This window comes from Bos javanicus, chromosome 7 (assembly GCF_032452875.1).
Source record: "Bos javanicus breed banteng chromosome 7, ARS-OSU_banteng_1.0, whole genome shotgun sequence".
Classification (NCBI taxonomy): Eukaryota; Metazoa; Chordata; class Mammalia; order Artiodactyla; family Bovidae; genus Bos; species Bos javanicus.
This window is the reverse complement of record NC_083874.1, coordinates 65020779-65043114: the sequence shown is the minus strand read 5'-3', so window position 1 is coordinate 65043114 and position 22336 is coordinate 65020779. Positions and strand designations below refer to the sequence as shown.

The window sequence follows — 22336 nt, the reverse complement described above, 5'->3', positions numbered from 1 at the left end:
ATGGGAATAATAACAGTAATGTTGTAAGAATGTTCAAAGCAATAAATGAGATAACATAAATGAAGCTCTCAGCATCAGGACTGCCTCGTTTCACAGCTCTAAGGAATGCTATTCACAAATGGAGATGTGCTATAAGGCAGTCCTGCTCGGCCCAGTGCCCATCATGGTGAAAATACCAAACGCTACCATCAGTACTCTTTGTCGCATACAATGGTGCCGACCATCAGGGTCAAGAACCAAGGGAATTATTGTTCACCCTGAAGGCCCAGGCCTGATGTCACCTGCTATAAAGGGCCCTCCTTTGCTATCAATTCTGACTTGGTTTGCCATGGATATCTTGGTTCTTATCACAAGTTTCAGAGCACATCTTACTTTCCTAAACAGATGAAAACATCCAGAGGACAGAATGATCCGTGCCATGGATCCCTTCAACCACCTACAATGCCAAGCACACAGTAGGGCCTTCAGGAACTGTTCGATAGTTTTCTTTCACACTCCTCCCTCAAAAGGCGGGGACTAGTTCTCCTCTCTTTGCAAGTAGGCTGAACTCAGTGACTCACTCTCACTAAGAGAATAAAGTGTCAGTGACACTGTGTGACTTCAGAGACTAAGTCATAGAAGGTTCGTGGCTTCCAGCTTGCTCCCTCTCTCTCAGATCACCTGCTCTGGGAAAAGCAAGCTTCCATGCAGAGAGTATACCCAAGCTTCCTTAGGGAGAGATACAGGCGTGGAGGAACTGAGGCCTCCCACCAACAGCCAGGTGAATGAGCCATCTCAGAAGCAGACTTCTCAATCCCGGTCAAGATGTCACCGGACTGCAGCTCCAGCTATCATCTTGACTGTAACCTGGTGAGCCAGAACCACTCAGCTAAGCCCAAACTCCTGAACCCCAGAGGCTGTGAGGTAATCAATGCTGTGTTAAGCCACCACACTTTATATGGTAATATAAAACCAAAACAGGAACCACACGGTGCATTCAACACAGGCAGACAGCAGGAAAGTCACAGTTTTAAGGGAGAGGGAGTAATCCTCATACTTGGATGAGAGCTTCACTGTTACTAAACTAAAAGAAAAGTCAGATAGGAGACCCAGGTTTCATGCTTTCGGGCTTTTGCTCGGTAATCACCACATGGAAGTCGAGGGGGAGGTGAGGGGAAGGTGTGGACAACTCAAGGGAAGGCTGGCTGATGGGCTGAGCACTCTAGTCCCTCAGGCTGACCAGATGAGAGCTCTGGCTCCCTCCCTACCTGGTCCTTCCTCAGCCCCAGGACACACTCTAGCTACAAACCCTCCTCAAATTTCCCTAAAGGGATCAAGCCCCACTCCTGCCCTCTGGCCTTCACACTTGAGGGGAGGGGATCCTCCGCCTAGCATCCCTTTGCCCTTACGTTCATTAATTTCTACTCACCACATTTCAAAAAACGTTTTGTTGTCAAATACTTTCCAATTTACAGAGAAGAAATGCACAACGACCCTTTCATCCATGTTTGCTGTCTCTTTCCCACCCTCCTCTTGCCTTGCTTTCCCCCCTCCCCATCTATCCGTATCTATAATTTTTTCCTGAAACATCTGAGAGAAAGTTGAAGACATAAGAATCCTTGATTCCTAAATTCTTTGGTATGTATTTCCTATGACTTACGACATCAAAAGCAGGAAATTTAACACTGACACAACATGACTGTCTACTGTCAATACCCAAATTTTGCCAATTGATTCTAAATGATGCCCTTTATGCTCATCTTTTTCTAGTTCAGGATCCAATCCAAGCTTGCTTGCTCATTTTCTCACTGATCACATATGTCACGTCAGGCACTGTGTAAAAGTACAGGGGATAAAATAATGAGGGAGAAAACAGACACAGCCACTGTCCTCAGGGCGCTAATGGTGTAGTCAGTCGGTTCAGTCGCTCAGTCGTGTCTGACTCTCTGTGACCCCATGGGCTGAAGCGTGCCAGGCCTCCCTGTCCATTACCAACTCCCAGAGTTTACTCAAACTCATGTCCAAGATTGTAAGAGTCGTAGGGAGATGGTGGATGTAGATGGTGTAGTAGGGAGACGTATTAATTAATCACTAATCACTAATCATTATTTTCATCATCACAAACTGCTGCTGCTGCTAAGTCGCTTCAGTCGTGTCCGACCTGTGCAACCCCATAGACGGAAGCCCACCAGGCTCCCCTGTCCCTGGGATTCTCCAGGCAAGAACACTGGAGTGGGTTGCCATTTCCTTCTCCAATGCATGAAAGTGAAAAGTGAAAGGGAAGTTGCTCAGTCGTGTCTGACTCTTAGCGACCCCATGGACTGCAGCCCACCAGGCTCCTCCGCCCATGGGATTTTCCAGGCAAGAGTACTGGAGTGGGGTGCCATTGCCTTCTCTGCATCACAAACTAAGACGCTTTAAAGGAAAAAAGTCTTGAGGAGGGTGAGAGTTGGTGGGTGCACAGGTGATGGTGGGGGTTTGGGATCAGAAAGCTCCCCTGAGGCTGGGACATGTGAAGCTGAGATATCAAAGGTGGGGCAGTGTTAACCAAGCCGTTTGCGCATATGTGCGTGTGTGGTGGGGCAGTTTAACCGAAAGACATGCAGTGAGAACGATGTGTGAAAAGGCTCTATGTGGCTTGTTCAAGGTCAGCAGAATGGAGGGTGGAGGTGGCAGTGTGGAGAGGGGCCCAGAATCTGTATCTCAGAACAACAGGAAGCCGCTGATGGGTCCCAGGAGAGCCAGTAGCACAATTCACATTTCCAAAAGACCACTCTGGCTGCTATGTGGAGAAAGGTAATGAAAATAATATGGGTCAACAATCCCTTAGCCTCGATTTCGGAATCCAAAAGCTTTTTTAGTAACTCGTTTAATGACAAAACCTGACCTGAATGGACACGAGGCTACTTAATAATCTTCATTTATTCACTTAGTGTGAATATTCTTACATTTTTGCCTCGGCAGGGGATGGGGTTGGGGGTGGCGAGGGTTGGGGGGGATACGTCATGATTGTAAGGAGTGACCAGAGACCCTGCTGGGGCTATTACAGAATCCAGTGTGTGCACTGTATTAACTGTCCCAATTCAGAAAGATTCTCGTGCCACTGGTCAATTTATTGCCTCTCGACTTCAAATCTACCTTCTTCGACAGCTGTGCGAAAAAGGACCTGGACCCTTAAAAAAATATTTTTCCCTTGCAGATAACATGTTGTTAACAGCGATCAGTAGATGCTAGAGATACATTGCAAGAGGAAAGCTTTTTTGTTTTTGTTTTCATCCTGGTTTTGGTGTATTTGTGAGGTAGGCCACTGGACAGATGACCTCTGTCCAGGCTCCGGTAGCAAGCACATGTTCTCTGTCATCCAGCTTCAGTGACCAGCAGCTTCCCCTTAACAACTACTCCCTTGGGCAGTTTGGTAGCTGAATGTGTTCCATGAGACACCTCACCAAGAACAGCTTACCGCACCATGAATTGCTTACCCCACCACCAAGAGCCTTCTCCAGCACAGTTCCCTGGTGTGGCACCAGAGCTCCTTCTCTGCCATTCAGTAAGCACACCTGTTCCCTCCCAAACAAAGTCAAGATCTCAGCAAGGGGGGAAGCTGGGTGAGGGAAGGGGAGGATCTTCCTTGAGTGCTCTCAGCCCAGGAGGGAGCCCTTCCTTGGGAATTCTATCTCTGCCAAGGCTAGAGAATGCTCTTATACCTGCTACTCCCACATTCTTCGGAACACATTTAGAGCTCGCTTTACTTCGCAACAGCCTATCCTTCACTTCTCCAGTCTCCTGTCTCAGTGAACAGTTCTTTATACTAAAGTTCTGTGTGTAGATCACCAGGTGGGTTCTCGCTCCTCTCAGTGAACCTTGGCTAACATAGTTGTAAATCCTAAAATTCGCCTCATTTAGAGGAGTTAGGCTAAGAAATTCTGGACCTCACATTATAACAGCATCTATGTACCACTTTTTATATGCCAGGCACTGTTTCAAGTGCTTTGTGTATATGAATTAATTTAATCCTGATTTACATAAAAATTTTAACAGAGTTCAATAACTTTGCCAAAGTCTCAAAGGTAGTAAAGGGCAGAGTTGGGATTCAAACCCAAGTAAATCTGTGACCTCATAATTCTGCGGGTGAGGTGGGGAGGGAGTGAGGTGAGAGGAGACAGCATACAGATCAGCTCAAAGGCTACTGTGCATCCTCTCCCCACCCAGGCCCAGAACCACCTGCCCAGAGGCCCAGCAGCTCCTGGGGCAGAGAGCAGAGACCCTGACCCTTCCTCCTGGAATGTCAAGTGTTTAGCACAGAGTCAGCCTGGGCATATTCCAGGATTCAGTCAGAATCTGCTAGATCATGACATGTTGGATGAAATAGAACTACAGGCCCCAAAGCCAGAACCAAAGACTGAGCCTTCTGGGTCTCGTCCTGTGCTTGGAGTGCTCTGGCCCTGCAGTGCTATCCTGGAAGCTCCCTGTCCCACCTGGCCTCAAGGGTAGACATCTGACAATGGCTGACATAAATGACTTCTAGGTCTGTTTCAATTCTAGATCTCCAGAACTCATCAGAGAGCAAATCTGGTTACCTGATTTCTCTGCCTAACACCTTTTACATCTCTGGGAACCACTGTTTGGAATCTAGCCTATGGACCTGGCCCCACCAGCATCCCAGCCTCTCCCAGGCCCATTCCTGGGTTTATTTTTAGGGGCCAAAAACACTGAACTCAGGAGACCCTGTACACACCACGTGGTTTTCCCCACTCCAGGCTTCTGGCTGTGCTTCCCCTCTGCTCCTCACCCCTCCCCAGCCCTGCTCTGCCTTCAAAGACTTAGGTCATGAGTCCCTCCTGCAGGAAGTCTTCCCTGTTCCACCCCCCTGCCCATCCGGGTTAACTGGCTCTCCTGTGTGCTCACATAGAACCCTGCATCTGCGCTACCAGAGCAAGATCCCACTGGATCCCGAGTGATGCAGCTGGTATAGTGGTGAAAGTGCAGGACCCTGCAGGCCAACCACAGCTCCGTCAGTGACCAGCTGTATGACTGGGGTGCAACATTTCATGTCCTTGGTGCTGAGTGTCCTCATCTATAAAATGGGGATGTTTATGTTGGCCATTGAGTTGCTGTGAAGATTAAGAACAATCATGGATGTAAAATGCTTAGGACTGTGTCTTACCAAAGCAGCCTGCAGAGGAGTCATGATCATGAGTGTCTGAAGCTCGGGGGCTGTGAGTCATGCATGTTGGTGGTCTTCCTGGCACAGGGGCTGGCCCACAGCAGGGTGTAGTGGATGAATGAATGGACTCATTCTCCCTCCACTCCCATTAGGCTTCCACCTACTGCTCTGGGCTCCGGTGCCTTCTGCCGTTGCCACATTCACCTTTGTGAGGCACACCTCGGATCCAGCCAAGGTGATCTGTGCAAACTCTATCCCCAGCTTCCCCACGTCCTGAGGCCCTGCCTTCCAGTCAGAGCCCCTGTGACCCAGCCGTCACTCCCTGCAGTTACTCTCTACTGGGCATCCGAAGGTTCGGTGACTCTGCCACCTGACAGACTTCAACTCCAACATGGGTGCTTTCACCAAATTCCTAACCTTCCTCAGGGCCACCCTAAAAGTCACCTCCTTTCAGAAATCCTTCCTGACCTCCTCCTGGTACTACACAACGCCGGGCTGACCCCCTCCTGCCCACTGCCTGTGCACCACGCCACTGGGAACCTGACTGTGTTCCCTACGGACCAGGAGCTCTCTGCAGGCAGGGGCTGTTTTCCGTACCTATCACATAGTAATAACTGCCCCCACCCGCAAATCAACAGAATGGGGGCCCAGAAACAGAAATAAATGGTTGAAACCAGGGTAGTTGGAACTCCAAAAAAAAAAAGAAAGACAATACAGTTAAGTAAAAGGCAGAATGTAATACATGTTTACTCATTGGTATTCAAGGCTAATGGCTAAGTGGTTTTTTTTTTTTTTTTTCCCTTTAAAAAAAAGGCTGATCTCTTGACAAGGAGAATGGCTTTAGCTAAAGAATACATATGTACAGGGTAATAAGCTAATCCTCCACAGGAAGTAAGCGTTTTCCTCATAAACCAAAGAGGAGTTGAAGTAGTTGGAATAGATCAGGACAATCATCTCTGCCTTTGCTAACAGTGTTTTGTCCGTCTTCACACAAACACACTCATGACAGGCATAAAACAATCCGATGAGAAAATGGTTCTCCCAGGGCTGCCGTAAAGAACTCCCTCAAACTACGTGGCTTAAAAAAGAAACTGACTGTCTCATACAGTCAGAGGCTACAAATTCAAAAGCAAGGTGTTGGCAAGGCCACGCTCCCTCCAAAGCCTCCAGGGGAGGGTGCGCCTCTGCCTCATCTGCTGCTGGCAGCTCCAGGCCTCCTTGGTTTAGGACAGCACAGCTCCCATCTCTGCCCCCGACTCCATACGGCTGTCTTCCCTCTCTGTGTCTCTCCTCACAGCAGGAAACCAGTGAGTTACACAAGACACTCACACTAGACCATGCTGCTCCAGCATGTCCTCATCCTAATCAAATACACCTGTGATGACCCTATTTCCAAGCAGGTCACATACTGAGAGTCTGGGGGTTGGAGTTTCAACATGTCTCTTGTGGGGGACACGGTTCAACCCATAGGAGTCCATTCATTCATTTAATGGGAGATGAGGGTCCTTGGAAAAAGACCTGCCCAAGGTCACACAGCAACTGAAGGCATTTCCTCCACTAGGAAGAGAACAGAACAGGGGTCAACAAACCAGGGCCTGCCAACCAGTCTGTTGTCTGATTTTGCAAATAAAGTTTCATTGGTATGTCCATTCCTTTATATATTGTCTTCAGCTGCTTTCACACTAAAATGACAGGGCTGGGGAGACGTGGCAGGGACCGTATGGCCTGTAAAGCCTAAAATATTCTCTGGACTGCAAGAATACATAAAATACGTTGGCCACGTTTGGGGGTGGAACTTCTAGAGACAGGAGGAGGCCTAGGCCCACATAGCAGCTCACTGGGACCTGTTCTTTCCAGTGGAAGCCCTCTCAGCTGTCCTGCTGGGAAAGCTCCTTCAGTATAACTTCTCTCTGCCTAGAGAAATGGCAAAACAGCACGACAACATCCGTGCCGCTAAAGTTGTATAAATTAAATTCTATACACATTTCCAAGAGACAGAGATTAATTCTAACAGGAAGGTCAGAGAAGACTTTCTGGGAAAGGAAAGATTTGAGAGAAGCCTGCAAAGATGGGTAGTGGACACTCGAGAAATCCTCTGAGGCCACCCTGAGCAGCAATAGATTACCTAGGACTCTGCTCAGCTAAAGGAAGTGAGCTCCCATCACTGGAGGTGTTCAAGCCAATGATGGCTGACCATTTGGCAGGGATGCAGTTGAGGGAGTCGGAGCAAGATGAAAAACAGTCCCCCTTAGGATCGTGGATTTCACAGTGGTAGGCAGATGGCTTCTGCAGTCTCATCTTTCATCATATTTGCTCAGAGAGCCACACACAGCAGAGGGGGGACAGCTGGGGAGGGGGCAGGGGAAGAGGAAGAGAGACACACAGAGAGAAGAGAGGGCTGAGAATCAGAGGGGCTGAAAGAGGTGTATCACACCCAAAGTCAAAGAGAGCCCCCATCAACCACAAAGGGAAGAAATCCACACCCGGGTTTGTGGTCCCCTTATCTCCTACAGAGAAAAGAGAGAGAAAGCAAAAGCCCAACAATTAGGGTGAAAACAATCAAATGTCCCTTTAATATCTCTCTTGGCACCTGCCAGCCTTCTTAATGTGCCCTATTGTTTCCTGGCAGGGCTCCACCGCCTCTCCCACTGCCAGGGGAGGAGAAGAGCAGTGGCCTAGCCAGAATCAGGCTGGGGACAGGGAGGTCAGGGGAGGTGCACCCCAGATGTGTGGGGCCGACTCTGGCCTTCCCAGCAGGAAAGCTCACCCAGCAGATGGCAAGATCTGGCAATGGCCCAAAGGGAAGGGCACAGGAAGAGTTCCAGGTATGAAAGTTTACAAGGCTCTTGTACCTGTCCTTGGTTCACGTGCCAAGAAGCTATTATCCCCACTTTACAGGTGAAGAAATGGGGGCCAAGAGAGGTCAAATGACTTGCCACAGGCGTCAATAAAACGGGGTAGTGAAGAGGCAGTTAAGCACGGTTTGAGAGTCAGAAGTCTGAGTCTGGGTCCCACCACGTGTTTCCTCTGCAGACCTGAGAGGTTACTCATGCTTCCTGAGCCCGTTTTGCCATCTGCAAAACGACCACAGTAAGAGCACTTAGCGGCTTCACAGGTGGCAGAGTGGTAAAGAACCCACATGACTGAACACGAGAAGAAGAGCACTCAGTACAGTGGAGAGAGAAGATGAGCATGGGGCACAGCAGGCAGCAAGACTGTAATGATTAATGGGGGTTACCAGTACTGCTGTCAGAGAAGGCAATGGCACCCCACTCCAGTACTCTTGCTAGGAAAATCCCATGGACGGAGGAGCCTATTAGGCTGCAGTCCATGGGGTCGCTAAGAGTCGGACACGACTGAGCGACTTCACTTTCACTTTTCACTTTCATGCATTGGAGAAGGAAATAGCAACCCACTCCAGTGTTCTTGCCTGGAGAATCCCAGGGTCGGGGGAGCCTGGTGGGCTGCCATCTATGGGGTCGCACAGAGTCAGACACGACTGAAGTGACTTAGCATAGCGTAGCATAGCACAACTGTGGAGCCAGGGCAGAAAGAGACTGAACTCTTGGCCCAGGACTGGCCAGCACACAGACTGGCCCCAACCCCCACCCTCCACCACCCCACCAGCAGCCACCTAGAACCACTAAGGGAAGGTTCCTGAAAGGGGCCAGGGTGGGGAGAGATTGGACAGAGCTGCAGCCACTCCTCCGTAGCAGAGGCCCCTTTACTCAGAGACCCAGGTGGCTGCATTCAGTGAACTGCCCTCACACAGGCTCTCTTTTCCAGAAATGCCCCTGGATGCCTTTGAAGGCCCCCCTCCCAAAGGCCGTTTCTGCTGGGAAAGGCGTCTTTCCTCTCATTTCACAGACTCCTAACACACCCCCTATAGCAGGAATGTACATACTGGGGTTCCCTAACATGCCAAGAAACACAGGGAGAAAACACAGTAGACTCTGTGTTCACATTAGTTCCAATGAACCAACGGCGGCCCCTGACACAGCTGGAACGAACTATGTTAGACGAGGTGGACCTCAAACTCAGAACCGCTAGAGAGACAGAGGCAGGGCAAGTGGTTCCTAGGCTCACACAGAGCAGGAATCACTCAGGTAGAAACTTAACTGAGTCTGTTCAAGAGCCTAAAGCTTATATTTTACATTTCCAAGTAACCACATTTTCACTCCCCTGGAAAGTGCGTTAGGTTTACACTCAGAAGGACCAACCTCAGCTTACTTGCTCACTCATGCTCTTTGAACTGCAGTTGTCTCATCTGTCAAGTGGGTATCATAAACTTCATCCTGCCTCTACCATGAGGCAGAGAACAAACTGAACACAAGTTTTATAAAGTAGGGCTCCCAAACTCAAATGTCCCCAGAGGCCAGTTACATGAAAAGGTGAAGAAGCCAGGTTTGAGATCACAAAGTGTGGTGGGGGCGGCGGCCAACTCAAGAGCTGGAGCCTGTCTAGAGGGGCAGCTGCTCCCAGATGCAGCCACTTTTTGTGATGCTAGGCTCTTCCGTTCTTTTCCAAGAGCACGAAAAGATTTTTTTAAATGTAAAGTATTTCAATGTTTTACGTACTGACAACTTACTAACATTTAAAAATAGAGACACCCAACCATATATGGCCAGCATTGGGTTAACCATACAAAACACACCTTTAGGCTACATGTGGCCCACAGGCCACCAGTTTGCAATCTCCAAAAAAGCACCATGTAAGGTGTTTTTTTATTTCACCTTCGTATTATCACCTTATAATACGAAGGTGAAATAAAGTAATAAGAAGTTTATAATTACTTTATATTATAAAGTAATAAGTAAAAAGTTCTCTGAAGGAGACAGCCATTAAGGTTTATTACCAATAAAATAACTAGGAATTCAAACTGCAGCCCCTGGTGTCTCAAAAACAGAGTCACTAACTTTTCACCAAAGTTAGGTGCCAAATTTAGAAACTGGTTATTTCACAAATAGACGTGCGTACACGTACACATTTTAACTGTCAGCAGCGGACTGATCAATACTCAGGAGGAGACATGCAAAAATTACAGTTTTCAGTTGAACGCATACAATGTGCTTCAGCAGCAGGAAGTAATTTTCACACACACTTCGCCACCAGATGTTTCCAACCTGTTCCCTTTAAGAAACCCCTTCCTCCAAAGCCCCGCCAGGCCCCTCTGCTCCACGGCCCTGGCCTCTCCTCCTCCAGGAGGCAGACCAGCCCAAACACACAACCCTGGTTAACTAGGCTTCTAGGGAAGCTGCCCAGGAGTGAGGCTCCCGGGTAGCTGTGGGACCTGCTGCAACCCTGCACGGAGGCAGCCAGCTCACGGAAGAGCATTCCAGAGCCAACACGAGACCCAAGAACCAGGCTCATGGGGCTTTCACGATAACCTCCCTCTGTGGCCTCCACGAGACCCAAGAACCAGGCTCATGGGGCTCTCACGATAACCTCCCTCTGTGGCCTCCTCCAGTCTGGAGAAGAGGATGGAGTCACCCAGGGTCAGAGGTCCACTGGGTGGTGAGGCAGCAGGAAGAAGCCTCGGGCTGTGCGCTCTGCTCTGCTCCGGGGAGACACCTGGTCTGGATCCTGTTTCCATCACTTCCCAGCTCTGTGGCCCCGGACGTGTCACGGAACCTCTCTGCTCATGACATGAGGAAGCGGTGCTGGTTGTGCTCTTTTTAGGAGCAAGGAGAGCAGGGTCTGGGAATCAGGGGGCTGGTTCACAACTGCATGCTGTTTCCAGATCAAGGGAGAGTCCCTGAGGGTCTCCATGATGCGACCCTTCCCCAAGAAGGCCCTGAGTTTAGTACCTGCCCCCTTTGTGGGCATCTCACCCCATCCCCACAGCAGGATGGCAGAGCACCCATCCTGGAAGGGCAGCAGATCACAGGCACGAATGGAAAGTGGAGCATTAGTGCCCCTAGAGAGTCCTTGCCCCTCACTGCAAAGTGATTTGCAAAATGCATGGCTCATCCCGGATGCCAATCCCGGACTCTGAGCTGTCTGCATTTGACACTGTGCCACTATTAACAGACACCAGAGTCCCTCAGGGAGAACCGGCTGGCAACTCAGAGAAAGTGCAGATAAATGCACTCCCCAGGAATAGCTGTTCAAAGCATTCCTGGGAGGAGAGGAGTGAGCACCTGGGAAGGAAGGCAAGGTCCGCCTTCTGGGGGTGCTGACAAGCTGGGGATGTGGGCGGAGAGATTTCCCTGCTGTACTCTCAGCAGGATCTACTGAATACAGGCTCCTTGGCCCACCCCAGACAGGCTCAAGCAGGCTCCTTGGGCATGGGCCCTGGAGCCTCCACTGTTAACAGGCTCCTAGGGGATGCTGAAGCGCCCTGCAGTTGCAAAAGACCCGTTCTCTGAGGCCAGGCTTCCTGGACCTGGCCAGCAGTCACCTAGCATGCACACATCACTCACTCACCTGCCTGCTCCTCAGTCCCTCAGCAAATACTTAGGGCAATCAAGAGAGGGTGACTAGAATGGAGGCTTGCTCCTGCTTTCAGGAGCAGATGGTTTGGACAGATCAAAAACGCTGACTACGCTGCATGATACACTTTCATAAAGGGCTCAGAGGAGAGACTTGCTTCCTAAAGCTGTCCCAGCAGGAGTGAGTCGGGTTTAGGGGCCAGGTAGCAGGGAAGAATGGTGTCAAAGGCAAGGGAGCAGGTACATGGAGGTCCAGAGGCTCATGGAACACATGGACAGGGGCAGGAAGGGAGAAGCAGACAGACAGACAAGACCATGCCTTTCTGGAAGGGCCTCTGGTCTAAGTGGGCAGAGAATGCCAAGGCTCAGAGGAACTAAGGCAGGGTGAGCGACTCCTGGCGGCTGGAGTAACCAAAGAATGCTTCCTGGAAGTGGCTAATATCACCTAGATGGATGAAGAGGATCTGTATTCTCTCCCAAATGAGGAAGTAGGTGGGCACAGCCAATGATTACTTCAGATTCTAAAGAGTCAGGCAGTGGGGTACACAGAGCAGCCTGTGCATGCATGATCTCTCCCACCCCTAAATAATAATTAGAGATATATCTGGCCCTGCTCCACTGGTGAAGTCTGTGCCATGAGGCCAACCACCTATCCACCTTCCACACAATGACAATGTAAGCATCCCTCCCTACTTCTGCCACAGGAAGGCTACAAAGAATGGACCCCTACTCTGAGCCAGGCACTGGCCACAAGTAGCAGCAGCACCACGTTCACTGAGTGCTTTCTGTATCAGGCCTGGTGCTCAGGGCTCCACCTGCGGTGACTCATCCAACCCTCAGAATGCCCACCACTATACAGTTAACATGATGCCCACTGCACAGGCCAAGAATCCCTGGCATGGAGGTCCAGTGATTTGCCCAAGGGTAGGGATCTGAATCAGGAAGTGCAGCTCCAAAACTAGAGCCCTACACACTGCCCCACAGAATCTCAATCCAGGGGCACTAGGGAGTCACTTTGCCACTGGGGCTTCAGCAGGGTAGGGTGAAGGCTCCTCTTCAAAGTCACCAAGTGACCTTGTGGGCTCATCCTCCGCCACCAAGGAAGTTCAGTCTGAGAGCCATGGTCTCTCCCGTCTGCACAGATCTCGGGGTGGAGGGGTGGCATGGAAAGCAGGGCCTCTGATTGGCCTCAGCTCTGGGTTAGAGACTCATGGGCTCAAATACCAGTTCAACAACCACAGGCTGTGCATCCTTGGACAAATATCTGTACCTCTGTGAGCCTCCATGCCTTCACTGGTTCCCACCTGTTTATAATTGTGAGTACTTAACAGGATGTACAGGTAAAGGGTTTATTAGTCTAACATCTAGCAGAATGAGTGCTAAACAAACAGTGGCTGCTGTTAATCATTATCATTAACATTATTATCTTCATTATCATCCACATCATCACCGTGTTGTTGGTGTCATTTCATACTGTAGTTTCTACCATCTGAGAAATCTGAAGACAATTTAGCATATGAAGCTCAGAATTCTCTCAGAACCCAAGGGAAGGAAAAAATGGGCCTGCTTTTCCCCTTCTCTCTACTGTCTATACTCAGCAGAGGGCAGCAAACAGGAACCATCCAAAGATAAGAGAGAGGAGAGAGACACATGGAGAGAAAGCTACACAGTCATAAATACACACCCACCCATCACAGCAAGCGGAATTGTTTAGCTTCCTCTAGCTTTCAAAGTATGAACACTCCGCCTCCTCCAGCTAAGAAGGGCCAGGCAGAAAAAAAAGTGGAAGCTGAAGAGACAGAAGTTCTTTTTCAGCTTGAGAGAAATTTTCAATGAACTGCCTTTTAATGGGGGGCAGGGGGATGAGGGAGAGGGATAGCTCTGTGAGGGGAAAGGCAGGCGGCTGCAGAACTCATAAGATGAAATAAAGGCAGCTTTTAACTGCTCCTCGTCTTAACCCTCTACTTAAATTATGCTGGAAGCATTTGCGCCCGAGCTTTTCCCAGGAAGACACTGAGACCCGCAGAGGGAATGTCTCAGCCAGGGGTGGCAGGGCTGGGATGAGAACAGGGACCTCCAGACTGCAGGTTCAGTAGCCAGAACTGAGTCCAAGATGGCAAAGAGGTTCTGCCTCGAGGCCCAAATCTGATGCCCCAGTAGTGACTGCCTGGGACACTGTGTCAGCAGGATTCTGGAGTTGACAATTGTTGGCTTCATCCCTAGATTTTATTTCCCCTCCTCCCCACAAGAGGATCCAGATTCTTGTCCCCAGACACTGCTCTTCCTGTGATTGGAGTGGCCTGGCCCCATCCCTAGCTCCAGAGTAGGTTAGGTCCTTCAGCAGAGCCCTTCCTCCTGACAAGTGTGCATGGTTACATCCAAATTGAGCCAATAACACCTAAGGCGTCTTGCTAGAGTGTACAGGAAACAAGTTTCTACTCTCTTATAAAGATGCTACCAGAAGAGACAGACTCTCTCTCTCTTCTAGGATCTAGGTGTGGACATGAGATCAGATAGAGCTACAACCATTTCTTTGCTACCTTAGGGGCTCAGTCTAGAATGTGAACCTCTAGATCACACCACACCTGAAGTCCACTGCAATGACAGGAATTAATATATTCCATTAAGTGGCGCTAGTGGTAAAAAACCCACCCGCCTGCCAATACAGGAAACACTGGAGACATGGGTTCCATCCCTGGATCGGGAAGATCCCCTGGAGGAGGAAATGGCAACCCACTCCAGTATTCCTGCCTGGAGAATCCCATGGATGGAGGAGCCTGGAGGGCTACAGTCCACAGAGTTGCAAAGTGCTGATACTATACTGCAAAGAGCAGTATAGGTCCTTACTTGGTTCAGCCCACGTGACTTAATTCATTCTGTTAACTTCAACTGACAGAGCCTGACATGGCTCTTAAACACAGACTGGCTCTGCCTGCCACGGGAGCACTAATGGTGCCACATGCTACGTATCCTTTTAACTCCTCTACTGCCCTGCTGGATCCCACTGCCACCTTCATATTTAATATTTTTCACTTACTTTAAAACTGCAAAAATTCAGGAAGACAATTTACAAAAATAGATTTGCAAAAAACAAAAACAAACACTTACAACCCAGCAAGTTCCAGCAGATTATCGGTCTCAATAAGTACTAGCCTCCAAAACTGAGACTGATAATCTTGGCTCAAGAGGGATATTATCGTAGAGAAGGATCAAGTATTAAGAAAAAAATGTTTCCTTGTCAAGGGGAAAAATAAGCTTGGTGAACTAGAAAAGAACTCGGAGAAGAACTGGGCTCCGTCTGCATCCCTCCCTCTCGCAACTGACAGCCCCTCTCCCAGGCCTGTTTCCGTACCTACAATAGGCGGGGCTTGGACTAGATAACTTCTGTGGCACCCTTCCTGCTCTGACATGCGTAGATCATTTAGCAAACACGTTCTGACTGTTTTCCAAGTGCCAAGGCTTTAGCTATATGCGAGAAGAGGATGTGGTTTCTACTCTAAGACATTTCTGGGAGGCGAGGTCATGAAGCACTCCTTAGCCACAGGAACTCAGAGATGTATAGGCTACCTCCTTCCCTGGGCATGAGGACAGAGGTTCTCTGTGAAGCAGATCTCTGTGATCTCCTGGGGGCATCAGCTCTTCCCTTGCTGACTCTGACACGTATATCGCCTGTGTGTGTGTGTGTGCTCAGTCATGTCCGACTCATTGCAACTCCATGGACTGTAGCCTGCCAGGCTCTTCCATCCGTGGAATTTACCAGGCAAGAATACTGGAGTGGGTTGCCATTTCCTCCTCCAGGGGATCTTCCTGACCCAGGGATCAAATCGGAGTCTTCTGTCTCCCGCATTGGCAGGCAGATTCTGTACCACTGCGCCACCTGGGAATCCCCATACATGGCATACAGTCAGATATATGCAAAGTTCAGAGCCCACTGCAAACACCCTCATGATCATTCAGCTGCCATGGGACATACTTCTGGCTGCCAAGTTTGCTTCAGGGCATTTTTTCAGTGATGAGATCCTGATGCCATCTCTGTGTAAGAGCTGACCGTGGACAAGGTACAATTAGCAAGCAAGATGGTTATCCTTTAAATGGGCCTCTGCTTTTTCATTCCTGATTCCATTATTTGTTATCGTGTCACTGGAGCCAACAGATTAAAGGTTGAACACAGTCTGAGAGAAGGCATTAGAGTATGAACACGTCCCTAAAGCAGTGACCTCATCACAAGTTAGATACAGTTGCCTATTTAAACACGCTTCTACTAACCAGGTCTTTCCAATATAAGCTTCCAAACAAACTCACAGAACCCCAGGACACTGGAGTTGGGAAAGACCTAATAAAGTATCTATCCCCTCCATTGCAGATGAGATTCAACATGCCATTAACTCCACTTAAATAGCAGCATTTAGAAACAGCTGAGGCACAGTCTGGGCTTTGAGGAAAAGAGACTGATTAGCAATGTCTGCCCTGGCCAGGGAAGGGGAAATGCTCTTCTGACACACACTGACCTTTCCTCTTCTGAATCTAAGCCCTCACTTCACAGATGGAGAATCTAAGGCCCAGAGAGGTTAAACCACTTTCCTGAGATCACATAGTGAGTTTAGGGCAAGAGACTCAAGTAAAACCCAGGCCTCTGTTCCCAGACCTTCCTCCGCTGGGCTCCTTGGGAACCTGCAAGCCTAGGATGATAAAGGAATGCAGGAAGTCAGATTTGCTCAGGTAAATCAACAACCCTTCCCCAGCAGCATCAAATTTCAACTGGGCAAGCAGACTGAGAAGGGATTAGCAATCTAAAGGATCCCAGCCCCTCTGTGGGAAGTAAGTCATTCCCTGGTGACATTTCTAGGGTCCTTCACTTCCTGATGGGTAAGACTCTGCCACCAGGAAGCCAAAAAAAGGGGGTGGGGGGAGGAGGGAAGTTTTGATTTCTGGATGTTCTAAGAATAAAGTTCAGCTCTGCACAATAAGGAAAAATTCTTGATATTTGAAAATTAAAGTCATTGGTATTCTATTATCCCACCTTCTTATCCCATTGGTATTCCATTATCCCAACTTCTACTGCAAGCTGCTATTATCCAATGAAGTCATTTTCATAAGAGATTAAGGCTCAGAAATGGGGAGGAACTGCATCATATTTCTTTAACACAGGTTTTTAATAGCCAGCTCCCAAGCCTGGAATGTGAAACAGACCAGAGAATTAAACCAGGATGTTAAACAGACTGGGACTAGGAAGGAGAGGCACCCCCAAATTAAAATGAAGATGGCTTCAAGACTGACTTTTCTTGCTTGGTTTTGCAACTTTCCAAGAAGCCAGCTGTCTAACCAAAGGAATGCTCAAATCCTTGAAGCATTTTGTGTCCTTTACAAATTCATTGCCCTACCCGGCTCCAGTGGTACACCCAGCATAAGCAAGTATGAGTTACAGAGACTTACATTCTAGCAGATGATAAACCTTCTGAGTTCAAAATCCTGTATTCTTTAATCCAGTGGAGAAATCAAAGAGTTAAAGGACTAAAACAGTGGGTATGTTACTATCAGAGAAACTTCCCCCAAACCCACAAGGAATACAGTTTTCATTTGGGTAAAGTCCGTTGTCTGACTTCCCTCCACAGCCTCTGTAGTTATTTGTACCTGAAAGATCAGTGAGGTGCTCTGGGATGATTCTCAGCAATTATAAGAGTGACAAGCTGAGCTCAGAACTGGTCAGCTCTGTTGAAAGAAGCTGTGTGTGCTCCAGATGCCAGATTCCCCAGATAGCAGCCTGACGTGGTCTGTGCACGTTCCAGCCCTCTGGGATGTGAGATGGAACCTCAGTGCTGTGAGAAGTCAGCCTCCTCTCTCGAGGCCAGCTGACATTTAAAGGGACTGGGGGCCAAGCCGAGCACTGTGCATCTGCAGGAGAGTGAAACACAAAGGGGCTGTGTGGAAACTTGGCAGAGTGTTCCTGAAAGGCAGCAGACGAATGCCGAATCCTATAGCACCTAGAAGAGCTGGTCGTTCAGGAAACAGCTCCATTCTGCTGCTCCCAGGAGACACACTATTTCCTCTAAAGCAAAGATCATTAGTTGCTACCACGTACCATCACCACCAAACCCCTTTTCCACTTCTGGCTTCTCTCCCGCTTCATGATATTCTAAAGCAAAAGAAACGAACAGAACTAGACCTTCCTAGATAAGTCTTTCTGTCCATTTCAGTTACGAGCTCCAAGCAGCGCCCAGCTGTTGCTCCCCTCTCTCTGCCCCAAAGGCTGCCGTACTCCATCAATCCCCTCTTGTGCAAGAGAGTAATTTACTTTGAAAGCTCAGGCCAAACCGGCAGTTAACCTTGACCTTCTCTCTACACATCTGGGTCTATAGAAAATGAAAATCAGGACGTCTCTGGCATCCACAGCAGATGAAATACGAGGGCTTTCTCTGGGCAGAAGCAGAATGTCAGGAGCTATTTTAGAACTGGTTACAGCTATTCCAAAGGAGAGTTTGCACTTGGGCAGGACAATGCCCCCTTGATCTGGGGCTGTGTCCAAGATGGAGCCCTCACAGCCAGGGATGCTACAAAGGGCTCCTGCCTCAGGAAAGGAAAACAGAAGTGGTTGTTGTCCTCCACACTGACTCACTTATGGTAGGTATCACTGGACCAGAGACCACATTTCACAGATGGAGAAAGGGGAGCTCGAGTAGGGAGATGGGAGGTGGTCAAAGATACACACAGCAAGTTAATAGTAAAGCTGAGGACAGAACCCTGACCTCCTGCCCCTGATGCTGCTCCAGGGTGGGAACAGATTTCACGCAGGAAAAACCCATACGGATACAGAATTTAAGAGAGAGGGGTCTAAGTCAGTTGTCAGGGTTTGAACTGGGGGTTTAGGAAGGGAGTTGGGGCTTTGGCTTCCAAACAGGAAGATCTCCCAGAAGGAGTAACCAGGTCCTCCAGGATGGTTTGCAACAATTACCAAAACGACAGGCTGCCCTCAAATTGGTCAGCCCTGTCATAAAGAGCCCTCTGTACATAAGACAGCAGCCTGAACCTGGGAAGATAAGGGCAAACCATCCAAAGTCAGTCTCTTCCCCTGTCTGCCAACCATCAGTCAAGTTCAACCCTGATGCAAAATTATCTACTTGCCATGGGACAAAACAAATCCCACAAGAAAAACTGCAATGTCCCACTGTGTGAAACAGTTCACGCGTATATATCCTGACTGGCACCTACTGAGCCAGGAGCTGAGAGTAGGAGTGATGTGACAGAGTTTTTGCTATCAGTCTATATGTACTCGTCTCTCTCTCTCTCTCTCTTTCTCTCTCTCTCTCTCTCTCTCTCTCTCTCACACACACACACACACACACGTACATAACTGAGTTCAGAGGAGGCAAAAATAATTAAAATCCCAGTCTTGGCTACAAAAAACACCACACCTATCAGCCTGGACAAGTTCAGAAGGGGCCACAGGTAGTACTCTGAGAAGGGACAGGGAAAGCATCTGATGTTCCATGCTCAGGACCCTGAGCACAAATAGCTTCTGAGGAATTTGGGGGGTCCTCCCACCATAGCTCCCACTTCTGGACGCCCAGAAAGTCAAAGGCAGCAGGTCCCTCAAAGAGCAGGAGCTGAAACACCCCCATCTTCCAGGGCCTGAAGCTCCAAGGAGAGCATGATCTTTGCATCTTCCAAGGAATCCACAGGATCTGGGAAAGAAAGAAGGCTGGGAGGGTGAATACTGTGGAGAGGAAGGAGGTCCAGAGATTTCTTTGGGCACATGAGTAAACAAGAAAGGGGCTGACCTGAGTAGGAAACACTTGGATCAGCAGGTGGGGGGCGGGGGACAGAAAAGACCTGGACACCAAACAGAAGGACTGGCACCTCCAGAAGAAGGTGCCATCCTGGGATACGGGGATGCAGACAGGATCTTCCAAAAGGGAGAGATGCTGAAGAGGTGAGAAATGGAACAGAAAAGAGGATGGTGACCTATGGGCATCAGGAGTCCTGGTTTGTAGTTCTGGTTCGGTTTCTGAATACCGGGGACAATCCCTGCCCTTCTCTGAGCCTCAACTTTCCCATCTAAAACAATGGGAAGAACAGAGGAGTCTCTGGCGCTGACTCTGAGGAGACAGCGGACGGCGAAGTAAGGAACCAACCGAAGGCTGGAAGGGAAATCAGGGAGAGCGTGTTTCCAACTCCATGGCAACTGGGGACTTACCTGTCCGGCGGCCGCGGCCGCCGCTGCTCCAGATCCCCCGGGGGTGCCGTCGGGCTGCCGCTCGCGGTACAGCGCCCAGAGCCCTACGTTGGGCAGAAGGACCAGGGCCGCCAGGACCAGCGCCACCGCCTGCAGAAGCCGCTTCTCCTTCCGCCTCATCGGGGCCGGTCAGCCCCGCCGCGCCCCGCCGGCCCCGCTGCGCCGCCCCCAGCTCCGCGCGTCCGCCCGTCCGCCCGGCGGCGGCAGCAGCTCTGCGAAGAGAAGCGACCGCGGCGCCGGCCCCGCTCCAACTCCGCGGCACTTCCGCCGCTCGCCGGCCGGGGAGCCGGGCTCCGCCACCGCGTCGCCGCCGCGGGGTGGGGGTGCTCCGCCGACACCGCCTCCCGCGAGCCTCCCCGAGCCGCATGTCCCGTCTCGGCCTCTTCAGTGCCTGCTGCCGAAAGCCGTGAGCCCTGGGCCGCGGCTTCTCGCTGCTCTTTCCCTTCCGCCCGGGGGCGACTGGCCCAGGGCGGCCCGCTCCCCCCCTCTCGGACAGCGATGGTGCGGCCCGCTCCTCGGCGGCTCCCCCGCCCGCGGGAGCTTTGCAAAAGTCCTGGAGTTGGCGAGTTGGGCGCTAACTGGTGCGCGCTGTAGGAAGCGCTCCTGGGGACCCCCAAAGTCCCGCCCGGCCACCTCAGCTCCGGACTCCAGCCGAGAGTTTTCGGGCTCCCCGGGGGATATGCAAATGGCACTGGAGTCCGGACACTCCACTCCTGGGAGTGGTGCTGTGGCGTCCGACTCCGAGGCTCGGCCCTGAGGACCTGCGGACCTCCTTTGCCCCCCGGCCTCGGTATTCCCAGGCGGGAAATGGGGCCGCCGCTGCGCTGCAAGCGCAAGGTTCTGTGCACCCTGGTTTTCTTCCCCCCGAGTTCCCGGTGGTAGGTGTGAATGCCATCTGTAGACTGGGGAGTGCAGGCTCACCCACCCCCCCACCTGTCTGTGGTCCCTGCACACCGGCGGGGAGGTGACCGCAGCGTCTCTGCAGGACCTCTCCTCACGCGAGATCAGCCTCCTTGGACTTGGAATGCCCTCCAGTCGCACTCTGGGCTGTCAGCTCACCGAGTGAGCCCTTTCTCCAAACCTTTTGTGGGTTCCTATCCCCTGTTCAGCTCCTCGGCAAACTGTGCTAGGCACGGGGAAGAAATGAAAACAGATTCTGTAGCTCTGACGTCTGGGGGCTAAAACATTAAACACGTATTTTCATTAGATGAGCGAATGTGCCTATAGCTGTGGTAAGGACTCAGGAAGTCGGGCCGCCTCAGCGCTGCAGCCTGCCGGCCGAGGAGCGGGACTCCGACGGTGATGCCTGTGGCTCCTACAGTGCTCTTCGTTTATTAATAAATTGCTTCCTCTCTGCTGCCCAGGGACGACGCGTCCTCTTGGTTGCCTTCCTTTTTTAACACCCCCCGCCCCGGTACATGCGTTCTCTTGATCCTCCGGGTCCCAGCCCAGTCGCAGACCCTGTGCCTAGTTAGTGGCTAGCAACGCCCCTTCCCCCGCCCCGGCCTTGGACCGGCGTCCTGACAACTCCTGCCTCTCGGTTCTTCCAGCTCCAGGCTGGGCGATGGGCATTCGGTTTTCTGCAATCATAGCTCAGATCTTAACACTTGCTAGGAAACCTTCAAAACTCCCATCACCTAGGCTGTAGAGCCACATGCCTCTCTGACCTGCTGCTGCTGCGAAGTCGCTTCAGTCGTGTCCGACTCTGTGCGACCCTATAGACAGCAGCCCACCAAGCTCCCCCGTCCCTGGGATTCTCCAGTCAAGAACACTGTAGTGGGGCCATTTCCTTCTCCAATGCATGAAAGTGAAAAGTGAAAGCGAAAGTGAAGTCGTGTCTGACTCTTGGCGACCCCATGAACTGCAGCCTACCAGGCTCCTCAGTCCATGGGATTTTCCAGGCAAGAGTACTGGAGTGGGGTGCCATCGCCTTCTCAGCTCTGATCTGCTAGAGCTCATCAAACATTCTCTCCTCTCTGTCCTGCCTGCCAGCTGCTGGTTATTTTCCTTCATGTGTTGTGGACCACACAGTTCCTTCCCCCCAGAAAGCCTGCTCCTCTTCTTCATCTCTGTCGGTGGAAACCTTGTCCCTCCTTCTGTGTTTAGTTGAACAGCCACCTCCTCCATGAAGTCCTTCAAAACTTCTCGTCAGGGGGCTGCTGTCTTTGGTCTTGTCACAGTACTGCTTACCTTATACTGAAATGCTTACTCGATGCCAGTCACTGTGTTAAACCCTCAGCAAACATTACCGCCTTTACTCCTCACAGTTACTCTGTGAGTTAAGTGCTTTTCTTATTCTTGTTTGCAAGTGAGATTCAGATTAAAGAAGGATGCAGCCAGAATGATCCTGATTTAACAAAAATCAGGTAGATAGATCAACACTCTGCTCAGATCCTTCTAATGGCTTCCCAACTTCCACTGGATTTCTGGAAGGAGCTATAAGGTCCTACAGGGCCATATGAACCCTCTGACCTGCTGCTGCTGCTAAGTTGCTTCAGTCGTGTCCGACTCTGTGCGACCCCCACCCTCTAC

At 50.4% G+C, this 22336-nt stretch overlaps 1 protein-coding gene across 2 annotated transcripts in view; it reads right to left on the bottom strand.

Moving 5' to 3' along the window:
- The window catches only part of GALNT10 (polypeptide N-acetylgalactosaminyltransferase 10), a 226053-nt gene extending 206007 nt beyond the window's left edge, over positions 1 to 20046 (bottom strand). The window contains exon 1 of one of the 2 annotated variants that reach the window (XM_061424122.1): positions 19766 to 20046. In XM_061424122.1, the coding sequence (XP_061280106.1) occupies positions 19766 to 19924 (159 nt within the window). In that variant the 5' untranslated portion in view covers positions 19925 to 20046. The remainder of the gene's footprint in view (positions 1 to 19765) is intronic. The other variant, XM_061424123.1, reaches the window with a different exon arrangement.
- Positions 20047 to 22336: the final 2290 nt, after the last annotated feature.